The 18,846-nt window shown below is 38.5% G+C and overlaps 1 protein-coding gene across 7 annotated transcripts in view; it reads left to right on the plus strand.

Annotated features, from left to right (window-relative positions):
• The window catches only part of NCKAP5 (NCK associated protein 5), a 426,805-nt gene that overhangs the window by 331,338 nt on the left and 76,621 nt on the right, over nucleotides 1–18,846 (plus strand). For all 7 annotated transcript variants that reach the window (XM_054069955.1, XM_054069950.1, XM_054069949.1 and 4 more), the window contains one exon: nucleotides 4,985–5,104. In XM_054069955.1, coding sequence (XP_053925930.1) covers nucleotides 4,985–5,104 — 120 coding nt within the window. The remainder of the gene's footprint in view (nucleotides 1–4,984; nucleotides 5,105–18,846) is intronic.

An 18,846-nucleotide genomic window follows, 5' to 3' on the forward strand; every position in this document is an offset into this window, starting at 1 on the left:
ATTCATGAAATGATCCTCTGAGAGATCTAGTTCGCTTGATGAATGTGGCATTATTAAAATGCTTTGGATCATTTAGCTTTAAAAAGACGAGTCTGAAAGAGACATAAATACAGTCTTTCAGTGCAGATAGTGCAAAGAAGATAAACTGTTTTGTCTACACTGAATGACAGGGCAAGAAATAATGTTCTTAAAATACAGGAAGAAACACCAAGTTAAGATAATCAAAAACCTCTGCCACACACCCAAAAGCCTTCTAGATGCAAATATAGTGAAGTACTGGAATAGATCCTGAGGACTGGCTCCAGAGCCCTCGTTGTGGACCACAGAGCATCGTTCACAATGCCCCCCACAAAGGGGTGAGCAAGGATGGAGGATGACAGCGAGACAGACGGGATGCTGAGCACCAAGTGTCGGTGTCAGGCCGGGAGGCAGTGATCAAGGTCAGCCTCTTGTCGTGTGTCTGCTGGGCAAGTCCGTGGGGAGGAGGCAGGTCCGAGCGGAGCCAAGCCAAGGGGTCAGGACACAGCTCGGGATCAAGGAGGCAGGAGGCTGGGTGCAGGCGTAGCTGCAGTGTGGCTACTCCATGGCTCGGAAGTGACAAGATGACCTTGAACTCTGCCAGCTGAACTCCTAAAAGCCAGGAGTGTGGCTTGACAGCAGGATAGACAAAGATCCATGCCCATAACTATCTGTACCTAAGTGAAGGTTAAAGAGTCGCAGAAGGTTGTATCTGGCTTTCTGCACTTCGGGGAGAAGGCTGGATCTCCTGCGCAGCTCTTACTGAGCAGGCTTTTTGTGGATGAATTCTGTGACATCCTCAATAGATCTAAAGATGTGCAGGGCGGTGTTCTGACCCCATTAAGTCTGCTCTTGGGTATCCTGCCCTGCAGAGAGAGACGTCTAGGTGACCTGTAGATGAGTGATGCAAATCACTGGAGAATGCAGTTGCCAGTTATAGAGATAACACATTACTGTGGTCCGAGCTAGCGTCAGGAGTCCAGAAGTAATAACTGTTTCCCTAAATCTCTTCACCCGACAACTGTGGCCACAAAACAGCCATACAGCTGTTACCATGACCTAGGTTGAAAGTATCATTGTTCAATCCCATGATTTTTGATGCACAACAGAGCCTTTTACTCTATGAGAGGGATATTGCCTTATAGCAACTGGAAGTGGTGTAGCTTGGAGGTGATTTGTGCAAACCACAATGTATGGGGAAGCTTGCACTGCTGCTGTCTGTGCTGTATTACTCTTCCTGTACGTGCTATACACGTACGCTATATGGTGTGTGTATCATCCAAGGACTGCAGTCTGCAGAGCTATTGCCGTAACACCTTTTAGAAACATAACTTCAGCTATTTTTAAAAAAGTCCCAACTGTGTTTCAGTAGAGCTTAATGGAAGTGGAGGCATTTTCTCATATTAACAGACACAAAAACCTTATCTGTATTTTGTAATATAAAACGATATGTGATTAAATATTTACCAAAGGGTTATTCTCAATATATTAATCTCTAGTTTGGGTATATTATGGTTGTTTCCCAAATGAACAGAGAAGCTTCCCGAGTCCCTTTGCAAAGGCGTCAGACATTTTGATGACTACGTACTTTCTCAGTAATGAATCCTCCCAAACCCATAGGAACCAAGGAGTTCATATGGATACAATAAAAACAGATTTGAATACATTTAATAAAGTGATTTACTTAGTATTGATGGGATTTAACAGCTGCTTACCTATTACTGAGTAATAACAGCTAATTTAATATCCAGAGAAAGAGAAAGGAGGGTACTCTTCTAAATGCTAATGAATATTAACTGTTACAGTGCTCCTGACACCATTCATACAATTACTTTCATAAGAAAAGACAGGAACACAATAGCATACAATAAAGAGGAAATTGGACTCTTCGCACCATTCCCAAATAGGTAGATATTGGAATCCAAAGAGTAACTGGTAAACAGATAAATCCACCATCGTTCAGCTGAGCAGTAAGACAGAGCCAGTCATGCCACAGTGAGATAACACACCTCTGGGGCATAGCGAGACATGAAGAAAAGCTGAGAGCTTTCAGAAAATGGAGAAGAGTGATTTTGTACAGTAACGCACACCGTGTAGGCTTTGCTGTGAGTTTGAAATTGTCCCTCAAGGACTAATTTTTGCTTAAATTAAGTACATGTTGTAATGTAACGAATAAAGCACTGTGTACTCGGCAGTATGTGGAAAGACTGTGATTCCACTGAGAGATTCTGGTGACACAAATTGAGTGAGCAAAGCTTGAGTGATTTATCAATGTCACTGAAACCTTGAAATGGAATTACTATCTTAAATGCGCACTTTTCAAGTCTATAATTTGGTACAATGCATATGGAATTTCTCTAATATGAGAGACTTATTTTTACTGTGACTATGGAGAAACTATATTAAGTTGAGATTTGTGCTGAATTAACCATACAGCAAAATTTCAGAATTCTACGTAGCAAAATTATATGGATTTTTTTACCTCTTACAAAAAGAAAAATCTACCTCTGGGAAATTTAAGAAGTCAGAAAATGAACAAAATTATTTGAGACGAACCTCTGTGCTCTGATACTTACTGGAAGCATCCATTCTTTCTCCTTCCACCCAAAGACTTCTCCTACCACATGAGATGATAGGAGTGCTGGGAACTGCATTTTTTTGTGGAAATTCTTAATGGAATTATTTTGCGATCTGAGTTTCTGCTGTTTGCCTATTACCCTCTTCCACAGGAATGTATTCGGAAGAATTCTTTTTTACTCTGGATTCTGTATGAAAGTTGCTTCTTCTCCATCTTCACCAGTGAAATTAAAAAGAGGTTAATTAAGTGTTAAAACAGAATAAGCATCTCCAGAGGAAAAGGATCATATTTCTGGTACCTCTAACGAGGTTGAATCCCATTTTGAGGAAGAGCGAATCTCATACTGAATAGGAAAAGTAAGAATAGAGAGATGCTCAGATGTTACTATAGTGAGACCATAGGAATACCCGAGATATTTGGGAAATTACTGTCTTAATAGCTGGTCATTTTGCCCACAGGAGAGGAATTACATGCTTCAGGCATTTGGTAGTTGTATTGATTGGTAATTTTAGGACTTCTGCTTTCTAAACTCAGGCTTTATTTTACCTGAATACTGCTACCTTAATGTGCCTCATTTCTCCTCTGGACGATGCGTGGCTTTACAGTCAGCACTGTTTATAGCATCTGGGTGGGCAAGCTACTGTCTTATATTTCACATTTTACAGGAAGTCTAAAGTTTGACACATAAATCTTATGGTTTTAAAAGTGATGGGAAGGTTTTGAGCAAAGGCATTGCTAAGATTTGATTTTTTTCTACACTGTCAGTTTCTGTGAATCATTATTCCCTTTCAGTGCGCTTAATAATGTTGAAAAGTTAAACGCTGTTGCAACAGCTAAGACTCCGTTTTAAATTCTCTGATTATTCGTGAAAGGCAGATAATGATGGATCTTGATGCTTGCTGTTTCCTAATGGAGATTGCCTTGTGTAAGACCAGAGATGATAAGTCTCATTGACAGAAATCAAAGCTTTAGGGCTTTACGGAACATCAGACTCAAGATTTTTGGGAGTCATATGTGAAGGCTCCAGCAATTTTACTTAAACAGTCACTTGACAGCCACCGAAAACAAATATTAAGAAACTATCAAGAGAAAATATCTGCATTCATCCAGTAGCATCATAAAATCTCGTACATACTATATGTCTAAAAAGATGTTTACAGTTTTCTGGAAATCTTGAGATGAGCTTATTTTGTTGTTTGTTCACCTCTTATAACCTCAGTGCTGGTTACAGTGCAGACTAGAGCAATTGTAGGCAAGAATTTAAGCCACATCTGACTAGAGTTTCCTCCTCTGAGTTGTTTTCTCATAAGGCTAAGTCATCATGTTGATAATGGTATTGACAGGACAGTATGTGGGGATCCAGAGGCCTCTTTCTCCACTTTCATATGGTAGAAAGTAATATCAGCTAGGCGATACCACAGGGCAGCAACTGCCCTAAATTTAAAGGAATATGGGAAAGTACTTTTTTTAAATGAAATATGGCTGCAGCTTATTATTTTTATGTGTAATCTTTATTAGGAGAAAGCTCTTCCTGATTTATGAAGCTCTCACACCTCAAAATGGACAACTGCACAAATTATGCTGAAAGGCTGAGAGTCAGATGCTGCTCTCTCTCCAAAATCCTCTTTCTGATAGAATCTTGTGTTCCCTCAGGTGGCTGGGACAAGCACGTCTTATGTTGAAGGCAGCTATTTGCTGTATCTGAAAGCCATTAATAGTTTGTTCATGATGAATCAGGCTAAAAGACCTGCATCTTTCTGTTTCCACGGTAAACTTGCAAAGGTTTTACACTCTACCTCTGCTTCTGATGACCTGTTTCAAGCCTTCTTGTTGGAAATGTCAGGCAGTATCCTATTACCACGTGTCTGGTGCATCAACATGACCTTGCCAGCTCTACGGTGGCAAGTTAGGGTGGGGAGGACCATTCACAAAATGCCAGCCAGCAATGCTGACTTGCTTGTTCCAGAAAAAGCAGGATCAGACTTCAGAAGAGTACCTTGAAGGCACAGTACCACTTTGAACTTCTTCCTGGTTTGGTATAACTGATGCTTTTTCCTTAGCTTATGCGTATTACAATATTCATATCTTAATTGCTGCTTTCTGCTTTGTGTAGGCTGCAAAATGAAACACGTTGCTAGCGAAGTAACTTTTATAATAACAGAAAACTCCAAAAGGATGTGTCAAATAACTACTGTTTCTCATTACAAGGGTTTTTTTTATGTTATCCTGTGATGATCAAACAAGCAGAGAAAATGAAATAGCACATTTTTCTGATTTTTAGTATTTTAAAAGCTATACATGTATTTCTTCTTAGTATGTGACATTACTTAGAGATTTTTAAGTGCTTCTGTTACCTGTTTTCTAAACTTCCTATCCCTTGTACTGCAGGATCTGAGGGAGGAATGTATAAAGCTGAAAACAAGAGTCTTTGATTTGGAACAACAGAATCGAACATTAAGTGTCCTTTTCCAGCAGAGAGTCAAACCGGCCTCTGACCTCCTTCTTCAGGTAGGAAATGATCTTTGCAGAAAGCAAGCTATGAGCGTTATATTTCTGAAAAATATATTTTTCTACTTCTTAAGGTCACGTCAATAAGCGGGGAATGATAGTTGTTAGATTTCATATATTAGAAGAATATCTGTTGCCTCTAATCTAGTACCATTGAAACTGAAAGTGTATGCCAATGAGCTATGACTACATATTATGTGCAGACGTGGAGAAAGGAGCACACCTGCAGAGTAACTTACTCCTAGATGCTTCTTCACTATGATAAATGGAATTATATGGGTTCATTATCCCTCTGCAGGGGAGAAGCTCGGATTCCTTTAACATTCTGCTTGATGGTGAACAGTGTAATTTCCTGCGAGAAGACAGCCCATTTATTTAACTTTTGCCATATGTGTTACAAGGACTTAAGTACATCTTCACAAGCTCAGAGTGATTTTTTTTTTTTTTTCCAACATTTTATGGGAGGATATAGCTGAGAAGCCAATTGACTCATCTCCCACTCCTTTGCAGTTCTGGAATAATAAGAGATGTTCCAGTATCCCTTTTCACTTGGCAAAGTCCATTAATGTGAATTAATCCATTGCGTTGTCATCCTTTTGTAGAAGCAAATTGCTTTGCAGAAGTTCCAGGAAATTTGGCCATGAGCTAGGAGGACAGTAAATGAGGACTAATTAAAATTTGCCAGGTTTCTAAAAATAGGGCAAATTCTGGTTTTAGCAATATGTATTATTGCTTATGAGAGGAAAAAATCATTTTAGAGGAGAAATTCAGGTCGTGTCAGCTAGGTAAGTGATATTAAACATGTATCTTACTTAAATCCTCTGCTACCATGCATCTGTATCTCAAGGAAAAATCTGGCCCTTGCTCTGTAGCCTGACAGCTGAGGGCTGCTATAACTCTCATCAGCTTGGGCTCTTTATTGAGGAAACACGATCTGCTCACCAACTGGTGCTTAAAGGCAGAGGAATCCTCAAGGCGAAGGCAAATAGCTGCACTTACTGTGAAATGCTAAAGCGCAGGCAGAGTGGTGCCAGGTCACCATCACAGGGATCTAAGTTCTTGCGTTATCCTCAGATTCTTGTGCTGTCTCTTGATGTTGATTTAGGTATTGCTAGGTCGGGACTTTTCTGAGTTCTTCTCCTGTTTGTTCATCCTTTATAGACTCCTGTGTAGAACTGACTTCTCTTTATCCATTCAGAGCTTCTGACACATCCACCACAGCATGGACCTTTATTGCTTACATCTTCTGCTTTTGACAGTCACATCACCTGCTCCTTCCTTCCTTCCTTCCTTCCTTCCTTCCTTCCTGCCTTCCTTCCTTCCTGCCTTCCTTCCTGCCTTCCTTCCTGCCTTCCTTCCTGCCTTCTTCCTTATTTTTTGCCTTCTTTCCTTCCTTCCTGTTTCCAAAGTGTCTGACTCAGATCTATGTTATTATCGGGTTAGATTGCACAGAAGTCATACATTGCACAGTCTTTTATTACCGATATGGCTCTCCTTCCCAATTCCTTGGGCAGCAACAATAAAGCGAGGTTATTCTGGGAATGTTATGGACGTGTTAGATGGCATCTGAAAAGTGGAATCAATGCTTTGACTTGTGTTCCTTGAAACTGAATTCTGTCACAACTGTGAAAGGAGTTGAAATAGATGAAGCTGCATCAAGTGGAAGAAAACCAAATGATCTAGCAGGTTTTCCTGAGGGATTCAGACTATTCTACATCATTGTCCCTGCACAGTTTGGCAAGAACTAATGTGTATAGATTTCCACACACACACACTTTTACTTGCTTTGTCCGTATTGGCTGAAGAAAAAAAAAAAGAGAATTAAGATCATTCGCAAAGTCCAGGTCTCCCAGACAGCAGCAAAATTTGCTGTTGTGTCCCTGTGCTTGCTATCAACAGATTTTAACCCCCTTGAGGGGAAGGAGAAAAAAAGCAGAGAACAAGTTGCAGTGCACAGCAGAAATGAAGAGCTTCTGTTAAAACTCTTCATATGTCATTTATACCAAAGAAAGAAAACAGTAATTTTGTGAGTTTCCAGAGATTTGTTTATCCTCTAACGTTATTACAGGCTTGACTAAATGCTGTGTAGTCTGCGATCTTGCAGTCTGCGATGTAAAATCTGAAGAAGGATAATTCCTTAGAACTGCAATTAAGCAAGTGCTGTTGTGTGCCTGCACAGAACTGAAGCATAGTTTGGATTATGTCTTCTTGGAAGTGCATACATCCCAGATTTAGAGCAGTAGCTAAATATTTGTTTAAATCTGTCAGTCGACAGAAGAGTCTTAAATCTGTGGTTAAGGACATTCCTGTTAAATCATGACCCTAATCAAAGTGAGTGGGCAAATACTGCTGATGGGGAGGAGGTGTGAACGTGGTGCTAATTTCACCTTTCCTGTACTGTCTGAAACAATATAGTTCAGTTTTTATTTACTTGGTGCTGATCTCATCCTAGGAGCATTCACACTCAATACGATTAAAGATCTTAAAGAATGTTTGAGAAGATGGTATAAGCTAAAAATAAATAGTATTAGTTTTTCTGCACATCAGCTCCTGTGATTTGATCGTATATTATCATCAGATTATCCTGTAATTGACTTTAGAAGACTCCTGTATTAAAGAGAAGGCTTATTTTTAAAGCATACACATTCTTGACATCTTAGATTTCAACAGAAACATAGATTTATTAAAAAAAAATAAAGATTTAACTATTGCCCTGGGGTTTTTTTTGTATATTTGCTTTTACGCGAGTCATACATGATTCCAGTGTCATCTGCTTAGAAATCAGATCATTCACATTTTGTTCAGTGTGAGGACTGGTACCTGTGTTCTGAATTTGACTGCAGAATGATGGCCCATATACTGTGCCAACTGCACTGCGTTGGTTTTCCTTGTGCTTCTCACACAGATCAAAAGAAAAACTGATTGCTACCAATTTAAAGAAAAAAAAATGTAGTAGAGTTTTCACGAGTGCTTCAGGAATCCTTCACTGTAAAACTATTATTAAAAGTATTACATTTTCATGCATTTACAACAAGTGTAAGTACTCATGAAGTCAAAGGTCCTGATAGTATTTTAAAAGAAATATGCATGTTTTCTCGAGGCATGTAATTATGCATATTGCCATGTAAGTTCTTTGCTACTAGAAATTCTGGTGTGCTTAGTGCTTGTAGGGAGAGTGACACAGAGGATATGTCACTTCTGTCATGAAAAGATAAAGTAATGCTGATGCAAAATGTAAGGAGAAAAAAAGAGAACTCAAGCTTTGGGGTTTTTCTTTCTCACTTCTTTCATACTGTAGATTATTTTAAGAGCTACCATGTCTTTCTGGGGTTGTTCTTTCTAGCTGAAGAGTGTGCTTTACAGAGCCAGTATTAGGGCAGATAAATAGAGAGCAACCTGATCACCTTTTATTTTCAAAAAAAAAAAATCTTATACAGCGAATCTCCCTTCTTAAAATGAAGAAGCCTTGGAAAAGTGTTCCCATCTGAGCACCACCTGAGGAAGAGCAATAGTTTTAGTTAACAAACAGCACAGAGGAGTAGCTTCTGCCCAAGCAGCCTTCATTTTCCTCACTTAATGTGGTCGCTAAAAAAGAGATGAAATTCTGCCTGTCATAGCGAGAGAGGTTTGGGAAAAGAAAACGAAGAACTCCATTTTAGTGCACTACCTTGCATTTCATCTGGCTGTGGGAGAAATAGGTGGGAATAATAGACTTAAGGTTTAAAATTGGGTAGAGAGAAACTGGCTGGATGTGCAGAGAGAGATTTGTGGAGCTGATATACAGAAGGCTGCTGAAGGGATAAGATAAGTGCAGAGAGGATATAAGCACTTCGGCTTTGCCCGTGGCCATGTATAGCATCTATGAAACATTTTCAAATGTAAATGTCAGTATCACTGTATTTCTGTCTTTACCTTATTTTTCCTAAATGATGCATTGTTTTCTTCAAAAAAGATTCAAGATACTAAAATCAACAAAGTACAGCTTTCCCTTTCCTTAGCTAGGTTGTCTCACAGAATCATTTTGACTTTATCAGATAGATATCAGATAGGCTGCTTAGACTTGAGACAGATATTTTCGCAGATCTTTTCCTTCTAGTTAACCCCTTTATTTCCATCCTACCTGAAAATGTAAGTAATGACATTGAACCGGATTCTGATATTATGTGTCCTCCTTTTACAAAACTGATGACTTGTATAAAATCACTGAGGATAACAGAGGTCAGGGTTTCTGTTGTGATAAATATCGCAATTATTTATATTATCTCTGCTATGTATCTCTGCTAACATAAATTCAACATCTTTGTCAGCTGAATTCTTCCCGTGGATGATTTGCTTTCACTTTTCACCCAGAAGTTTGCTATCACAGTTTTGTTATAAAGCATGCAGGGATCTTTCAGTGAAATGTGTTAAAAAGTGGCAAGTAGCAACATTTATTGAGTTGATTTATTTGATTAAATAAGTAATAAAATTTTCGTAGTTGGAAAAGTATAAAGTAGTATTTATAATCAGAAGATTTACAGTACCTCTGATCTTAAACTATATTTTCATTGCTATTTTATTTCCATCATAAAATTCTACTTTATCAACTCCAAAACAAAGCAGGGAGGACTTTTGAAACATCTATTTTCTCCTTGTGTTTCTCCAGCTTGATTAGTTTCATTTATTACTCATGGACCATCCACAATGTTTAATTTTATGTCTCAAATTTTCTCTATAATGCTACAGCAGAGTTCGCTGAATTATCAGGTCAATTTAAATAATAGCTGCTTTGTTATAACTGCATCGATATTAGTTCTTTTAATGACCTGACAACTGTGCCCTGATATATGAGATAGACTGTAGCTGTACCTACTTAGATGGAAACAGTTGTACAGCTTAGCAGGAAGGGGTAAATTGCACCCACGACATTATTATATATGGGAAGGAAAAGAGGGCAATTAATTGCCCTAACACCTGACAAAAGGAGATGGAATATCTGGCCTCGGAGTCTGACCTCTGGTTCAGACATCGTTAGGCACGATGATGTCTGAAGGAGAAGGTTAAAAGTGAAGTTGCATTGCTTTACAGCAGTCAAATTTATGAAATAGTCAAGTATTTCAGAAGGTATCTGAAGGTTTGAAATTAAACCCGAGGATCGTCACACACTGTTAGAAAACAGTTTGTCAGCAGTCCAAAATATATTTAAATAACTGGATTGTTATATGCTGAGTAGCAGCTTAATTCCCATCTGACAGAAGCCAGCCCTTGTGCCTCTGGGCTCTTCAGAGCAGTCAGATTTGAGAACAAGGTCAGCAAATTGCATTTGAAGTTTTGAAACTCCTGCAGCTGACCTGCTTATTTTCTTACTTCACATTTGTTCCTTTGCATCCATCAGACTGTCAGGGTATTCCTGTCTGAAAATCAGAAAAATTCCAGCTCCAGAACAAACTCTATCCTTTTCTTCCTAGTAAACATATACATGTAAATCAAGTGTTACAATATCTATCTGCAGTGATATCTACTTACTCAGGAATCAGGACTGGTGGTTTGAAGGATAAATCAATTTCACATCTGTTAATTGTTTAAGCAGTAGTGGAAAACCGCTTAAAAGTTACAGCAATCTCAAGGATGCTTTCAAGAGACAAAAAGGTAATCGCATAAATTTTAAACATGTTTGAGATATATTAAGTTTAATCAAGTACATTAAACTTTATCCAAGAATTATGTTGCCAGTAAAGCACCTAATAAGAAGTGAGCTGGTGGGTTTTACACCATTTGCGGTTCTGAACTGATTTCAGGCCGTAGCCCTGCTGGAATGCTTCTTCAGATCAAGGCTACCAAAGGTGCATAATTACTGTCATGAAGGTGCTGTCCCACTGACGAGCATCCAGTCTTGTAGCAGTCAGAAGTTATAAGAATGCTTCTGCGTGTCAGGAATCAAGATAGCAATTAGCAATCTAGTAAGGAGGAGTCAAAAAAAATAAATGCTGAGACTTTCAAGAACAAATTAAAGGAACATTTCTTCATGTGAAGATGGTGGTGTCGTTATCTCCAATCTTAAATAATCTAAGTAAACTGGTATCTACTTTCTGTCATGTCCTCACTCACCAATAACATCTCAGAAGACAGAAATAGCTTTGAATCTCTGTATTTCATCTTAGCTTCAATCATAATCATGTAATAATACATTATAAACCATATATCTTAATTTCCCTGTTTGCAACTCCCAATATATGTTGAAGAAACATTGCAGCAATTAAGTGTTCATGAGACCCTACTGGTAGATGGATGGGTGAGCAAAATCAGCGATGGGAGAAGGAAAGGAAATACCCCCTTCTGAAGAAACTCCATCTAACATCCCTAAGTTAAGCCGTGTGAATTCTAGTTTTGAATGAAAAGCATCAGCATAATACCTGAAAGAATGAGGTTGATATCGGCTGTCTGGCCAGCTCTGGAAGGAGGCTCTGAGATAAGCTGACTTTTGGGAGTGCACTGAGAATCACTGGATGTCATCTGCAGCTGTAACTCTCTACAAGCCGTCTCTTAGGCTTGTAAGTATGAAAATCACGGCTGCGGTGTGTAGACCTCTAAGAAGCTTTGTGAGATCCCTTGAGCGAAATGCCTGAGGCAGCTTTTCTTCTCCCTCAAGAACACCAGTCTGTAACATGGGGTTGCTCTTTTCTAACTGGGGAAACTTTCTTAAGATAAAACATTTGCCAAAATGATTTGCTGGATCTAAATCTAATTCAGGCTGATAAAGGAACAACACAAAATTTTTTGTTGTAGGCTGTGGCGTGATGTATGAGAGGCGAGGTAGGACAGTATCCCTCGCAACGTTTAAAACCAAAGCAAAGAAAAGGCAGCTGGGGGTTCGGTGGAGAACAGTATTTCACGTTGAAGGAGTTAGATCAACTGACCTGATAGGTCTACTCCATCTGTAATCTGTGTTTTGGTGATCTCACTGCTTGTCAGTCTGTTGTCCCTTATTTCAGCACCTGAATTCTTAGCAATTTTCTCTCAAACAAAAAGGAAGTATTACTCGGAGCTCACTGGGCATGGGCTTCTGATGAGAATGATAATGCTTTTAAGAGAAAATTACCCCCAGCTGTTAGAATTTTGTATGTCCAAGTACTTTACTAGCCCTGAGAGACTCCAAAGAAGAGCGCTGGATGGCTTTCTGTATATACACAAACATGACATTTTGTGATCACATTCTAAATACATAATTTTCAGATACCAAATCTACAAATGAGCTTTTCCTGTTTTCCTGGTGATAGTAAATTGCTACAGAGATAACAAAACCAGTGAATCAAATGAGACGATAACCTTTAGGAAAGCCACAAGTGATCTTTGGTGAAGTATTTCTGAATTATTTTGACTGAGGGGAGCAATGGGTTTTTCTAAGTTTTGAAGAAATACATAGTCATTGTTCTGAAGAGTAAAGACAGCTTTTCAGAATAAGCATGTGTTGAGAAAACCATAAGGCTGTACTGAGATGACAGGCCTGAACAACAAAAGTAAAATTCTACTGTCAATTTTTTAGACAAAGAAAAATATGCAACTGACACTGGGTGAACCATAGATTTCTCTTTATTTTATGCATAGAGTTTTATTATCAGTGATGGTACACAGGATGGCAGGAATCCAATATGGCATTTGAAATCCTAAGCAAGTCTGTGGGCAGACTCATTAAGTGTAAGAATGTTTTTCGTGTTTTTTCCTATCATTGTGTGCGTTCAGTATGGGAATAAATTTAAGAAAAAAGGAAGGAGTTCCACAATATCGAATAATATTATTATATTCCTTTCCAAACTTGCCCTGTGCTTCAAACTTCTAATAAACCTTAAAAAGATAAGTGTTTTTATTCCATGCAGTTATATTTAACCTATAACAATGCTTGACCTGTTGGATGCTATTTCAGCCTGCTGTTTGCTGAATATATTAGCAAGAGGTTATTGGTGACTTATCATATAAAGCCCTGCATAAATGGTCAAGTGTGAGTAAACAGGCTGGTTAGAGGCAGCCTTTATTTGAGATTTCGAACTTCGTGAAAACTCCGTGAGTTAGTCATGTGTTTATGTTTCTCTGACCAAGCAAACCATTTTTTTTTCCTGTTATGTTTCTGGTTTAGAAGTTCACATTTATTATGTTTTAAATCAAGAGGTATTCATCCTGGTTTCCTTTCTAAATGGAAAGATCTTCTAAATGGAAAGATCTTTCTCACTGACATTCTGATGGCAAAAACTAGCATGGGTTTGCTCTATAATGTTATCACAGTATGTGTTGTGGTAAGTACAAACCACATGGTACATATAAGGGTGTAAGTTCCTGTCATCAGGTCAACTTTTAAAGCCCCCCTATTTTGGATTTCACAGTGGAATAAAACAGTAGCCATTGAAAACCCTGCTTAAATACAACATGCACAAACAACAGGTGTGCTAGATAATTGTTTTCTCATCATGGTGCATATTTCACAGTCCATAACCCCTAAATGAAATACCAAAAGAATGCATAAAATTAAATGATTCAAAGATTTAAAGGGCTGCTATTTGTTATGGTAAAGTGGGAATCTATTGAAATTCTGAAATAACCATTATTATTACAAATGTGTCATTTTCTTCTTAGTGCACTAATGGAGCTAAGTATGTAGTTTGTTCTTGTTTTCTTAAAGCTTTGAGACTTAAATGAAGGACAACAGCAAAAGTGTCTGCATGTGAAAAAAATAACAGTAGATAAAGGATTGATTTTAGTACAGTCAATAGAGTACGTATAGAACTTCACTGATATTTTACTTTATAACTGTGGGTTTGTTACCATTGTTTAAGTGCAGTGGCACTTTACAGACATGAAGCAACATGTGGAGTTTTTACTTATAGGTGTGCCGGTAAGTACTCTGCTTGGTAACATTGAAACTGTTTAGATTATATCAGGTCAGTGCAGTTTACTAGTAATTTTAATTTATATCTTTCATCAAATAAATCAAACTAACATTATGCAAAGTGGTTCACAGCACATAAGATTACTCAATAGGTATTTTCTGTTGCCATCTGTTATGAAAAACATGATTTTCCTATGAAATACATTGTACATTTTGTATACTCTTATGGATACTGCACATAGAAGACAGGCTTGTTAATTGGAATAAAATGCTATTCGTAATGAATCATACAACAGTCTTTTATTATTGGGTTTTACTAATGCTCTCCTTTGTTTCCCAAATGACCTCTTCTTTAATGATGGTTTAGATACTGGTAAGATTCAAATCCTCATCCAAAGGCCGTGACACTATTGACTAAATCTCCGTTGACTTCGCTGAGAATGTGAAATACTGTATTGCAAGATAAAATCAGCACGTAGGTGCTCAGTGAAACTGAAGAGTCCATTAGTGCCTTAACTCTTAAATTACCATCCAAGTATCTCGATAAGGACAAGCTAAAAGGAAAAGTTACCTTTGTCATTAAATCTTTAACAATGTGATATTGACAGAGTTGAGTCTTTCTGTATTTCTAGCATTTTTAGATTGCACTCATGCTCGTTTCTTCATCCGGATATGAGCAAGCCGTGTTTCATTAGTCACCAACTGATGTCTGGGTGCAGGGAGGAGCAGTGATTTGTCTGTGTCCTGTGTGCATTACAAGGGCATCTTCAATATTATGAATTAAACTCCATCTTACTGCACTAAAAGTGTGGAAACCAGACTGCCAAAGTAATGGCATCTTGAATTAATATCCATGCTTTAAACATCTCAAATATACACCCACTCTTCAGTTCATCTTTCAGAGATGAACTATTTAATTTTCTAGTGTTTTGATTCTAATTTTTTTATATTCAGTCATATTTTAAAAGCAGAAATGCTTCATCTGTTTTCTTTAAAGTTTCCTATTACTTACTCTGAACTCTTCTTTTTTTTTTTCCTGTAAACAAGCCTTGTGTACTTTCCCTATACTGTAGGTACAGGCACACATCCAGGCATGGTTATTACGGATCGTTGATGCTGCACGTGTGGACACAACTCAGAGATTAGCACTCTATTTTAGAGGCTCATTTAAATTTATTCCACTAAATGGTTCTTAGGAGATCTTGACAATAATTGGAAATATGGGTACTCTCAGCTCTGTTACCAGTCTTCACCAGTTCAGGGGGGAATAACTAATAGAATTAACCTTTAATTTAGGTCTTTAGGTCCTTCCTGCACAAGGGACCAGAATTTCAGGTGGTTGGGCATTGTGCTGAGCTATTCTAAAAATCAGGCTACTTCTTTGGAGCCGAACTGGGAGCTGACCCCTTTTGAAATTCCTGTATAATACCTCCTAAGCCCTGCTTATATCTACTGTAAAAAAAAAAAAAAAAAAAGATCAACTCACAAGGGCACAGATTCCTAATCAAATGTTGGCACCGCTTCTTCTGAGCACAGACGCTGCCAAAAAGCTGTGAGGCTCCAGGAGGTGTGTGCTAGAGGTAAAGCCCAGAGGTGCTGTGCTCCTGGGGCCGGGCTGCAGGGGCAGAGAGGGCACTCCTCAGTGTCACCCTGTGCCAGGACCTGGCACTCTCACGGCTGCTCCAGGTCCTGGACGGTGCTTAGACAGCAATGTACCTTCCCTCACAAGAGCACAGTGTGGCCAAGGAGAAATGACTGACTTTTCTTGTTTTCCATTTCCTGGTATTCCTTCTGGTTGCAGCAATAGGAGCGAGGTGTGGATAAGATGAGCAGTGGAGGTCTGTATCCTCTTCTTGTCTGGTAGCGTGCACCCTTCTTATTGGTACCAGCACTGGCTCTTCCACCTCAGCTGTGTGGGTCTTCTACCTCACCTCATCCTTACTAAGATTTCTTGGCTTGCATGGCCGGGCAGATTGCAAGATCCAGGGTTCTGGAATTATAGAGGTCTGAAGCCAGGATTTGATATGCTTATTCAGATCTTAGAATCATAGAATCACCAGGTTGGAAAAGACCTCTTGGATTATTGAGTCCAACCATTCCTATCTGCCACTAAACCACGTCCCTGAGCACCTCATCTACCTGTCTTATAAATACCTCCAGGGATGGAGTATTTAAACCACCTCCCTGGGCAGCCTCTGCCGGTGCCCGAAAGGTCTACAGAGTTGTATATCAGAATACACGTTGCAAAACTTGACCTGCTGTTTGGAGATGTTGTGGTCAGATCTGAGACTTTCAAGAATGAAATACCACAACGCCTGCACGTTGTCTCCCTCTAGAAGCTTTATTTCTCAAACGCAGAAAAGCTTTGGGAAATCTATGAGACAATTCGTGACCTGGTACAAATTCTTTTAATTTCAGTACAAGAAGTGGAGCCAGTAATTCTCACCAGCTGGGAATCTGCCCATTATTCTTTCTAAACCTTAGCTGAAGTAAGTGCTTTGAGGAAAAAGTGTAGAATAAAGTACTTTGTATCCATGTATTCAAGAAAACCTTCTTTAAAAGTCTCTCCTCATTTGAAATTATTCTGTCAGAGCCAAAGCCAGTGCATTAGAGTTGGAGAGAAAATATGTATGTAAAAGCCTTAAACGAATGATAGAAATATTTCCAGAAATCCTCCTCCTACTTTTAAACTCCTTTCAGTTCATGACATTCCAACAATATTACACACACACACACAAAAAAAAAAAAAAAAAAAAAGAATGAAAAAGAAAATGGGTGGAGGGATGGAGAAATCTTTTAAATGCCTGATGACGAGTAAAGGAAAATATGGCTGGTTCAACATTAACCTTGACAAATTCACGCTCCTGTCATATAAATGAATGAAGCTTTCCAGTGTCTCGCTGGCCGAACCTTGGAAACAGCGAAGAGGAAGGACTGTGAAAATGATGCTCATCTCTTTTAAATTATTTTTCTGAGTAAATGAATGATTTCAATGAAATCCAAACAAGGATGAATCTGCTCACTTGAATCACGTTTCACAGCCAAGGAACTTCCATGTGAAACAGTGCTTACCCTCCTCCATTGTCATGTATCGATCTCAAACATCTTCCCTGAGCCTTCTCTCTCCTTTTCCTCCTACAGGCAAAAGGTTAGAGTTAGATAATAGTATTAATTTTCCAGACATCTGCACATGTTTTAATAGCCTTTAGAAGGTTTAAAATGGTTTCTGTTTGACCACCACAGGGCTAAAATGCCATTAAGACCTAGATTGTAGCAATACATAACAATCATAGCCCTGTAGTTCAACCTGGCAATAAAAAAGCTAATTTATTTTATCGGAGATTTAAATTAATGTGATGAACTCCTCTCTCAACAGGAGCTGTAACACCACTCTTACAAAAATGCCATGGCCCTGCATGCTTTCAAAACCAGATAAAACACTTGCGACAAATCTTGTGTATGTGTTTGTTCTGTGTGCCTTTTGCGTGTGTGTTTGTGTTCTCACACGCTACTACTTACCGTTCCTGAGACCGTTTTGTTTTTTCTGTCACATCTTTATTCTTAGCCTCATTTTTTTTTTCTATCATCTGACTCATAGACTCAGCAGGAAGAAGGTGATTAATAGACACAAGGCAGTCTCCAGTGTTAGCCTCTTTCTTTTTTTACCGCCCTGAGAACTGGCATTTTCTTGTGGGCAAGAATTACTGCTGGTTAGGTAAATTGAGTTTAAAATAACTTTTAAAATAAACATGCAGTTAATGAGGACATTTTTGAAAATCTGTGAAAAGAATATTTAGATCTCAGTTTTCATATCCAGCTATATGCTAGAGGAAGGCTTCAGCTTATCCCATTATAAAGTGATAAAGCAGCATTTGATGGCAGCAGCTTCTGTGATAAAATGATCATGGCAGCGCTGAGAACGAATCCAATAAGGGAATTGATCTGTAGATTCCAATTCTGTAAGAGCCAACATCGTTCAACATAAATGTCAATAACAAGACCGTAGTGAGGTCTGCCTAATTCCTTTAGATGATTTTGGGGCATAGTCAGAAAGTGAATGTGAAAATGAATCTTAAACCGTAGGAATCGCTAAGACAAAGATCAGAATTATGTTGTAGCATCAGGAGTATCACTGACTGTCATCATAGCAGCATTTTAGCTGCATGTTGAAATTAGTGAGCAGCATTTAATCAGATAATGATTGATAATGCAGTGCCTGTTTGGTGGTGAGGCTGAAACATCGGTACTTTTCCTCTGTGTTTTCATCTTAAAGCATTTCTTAAACACAGTGAAATAGTAAAAAGCAGCCCACCTTTTTACTGCTAAAGTGTATATAGCATGTGTAGAGCATGCCATAAAAGATTAATGGTATAGTTGCTCTTTGTCATAGCAGTTCAGTATCATGGTGTTTCCTAGACTGATTCTGATTATGGTGGAACGTTAGGAAAAAATGATTTTGTTTGTGAGCAACGTAACAAGAGAAGGTGTCACGACGGGCAGGATTCTGCCTTTCTGTCTTTGATGTTCTCTTAATTCATAGCACCTATGTGATGCCACCACACATTTAGCAAAGTGGAATTAAGTATTAATTAGCATTAGATCAATAAGACGATATTTGGAAAAAGCATTTACAATTTTGTACCAAATTAATACGAAAGAGAGCACAAATATGTACTAAGAGGCTCGACTCTTCCATAATATGATTCTCACAAAACTGGTGTTTTAGCATACTCCAAGGAGTCTTCCATGAGCTAGCTCGTTGAAAACATTTATTTCATTAATTATTTACATTCTGACTAGCTGATTACCAGATCATTGATGTAAAGTGTTGACTTTACAGTAATTACAAACCACAGGGAACTTTATACATACATTCTCCTAAGAA

The sequence above is a fragment of the Cuculus canorus genome, chromosome 6, assembly GCF_017976375.1.
Source record: "Cuculus canorus isolate bCucCan1 chromosome 6, bCucCan1.pri, whole genome shotgun sequence".
Lineage (NCBI taxonomy): Eukaryota > Metazoa > Chordata > Aves > Cuculiformes > Cuculidae > Cuculus > Cuculus canorus.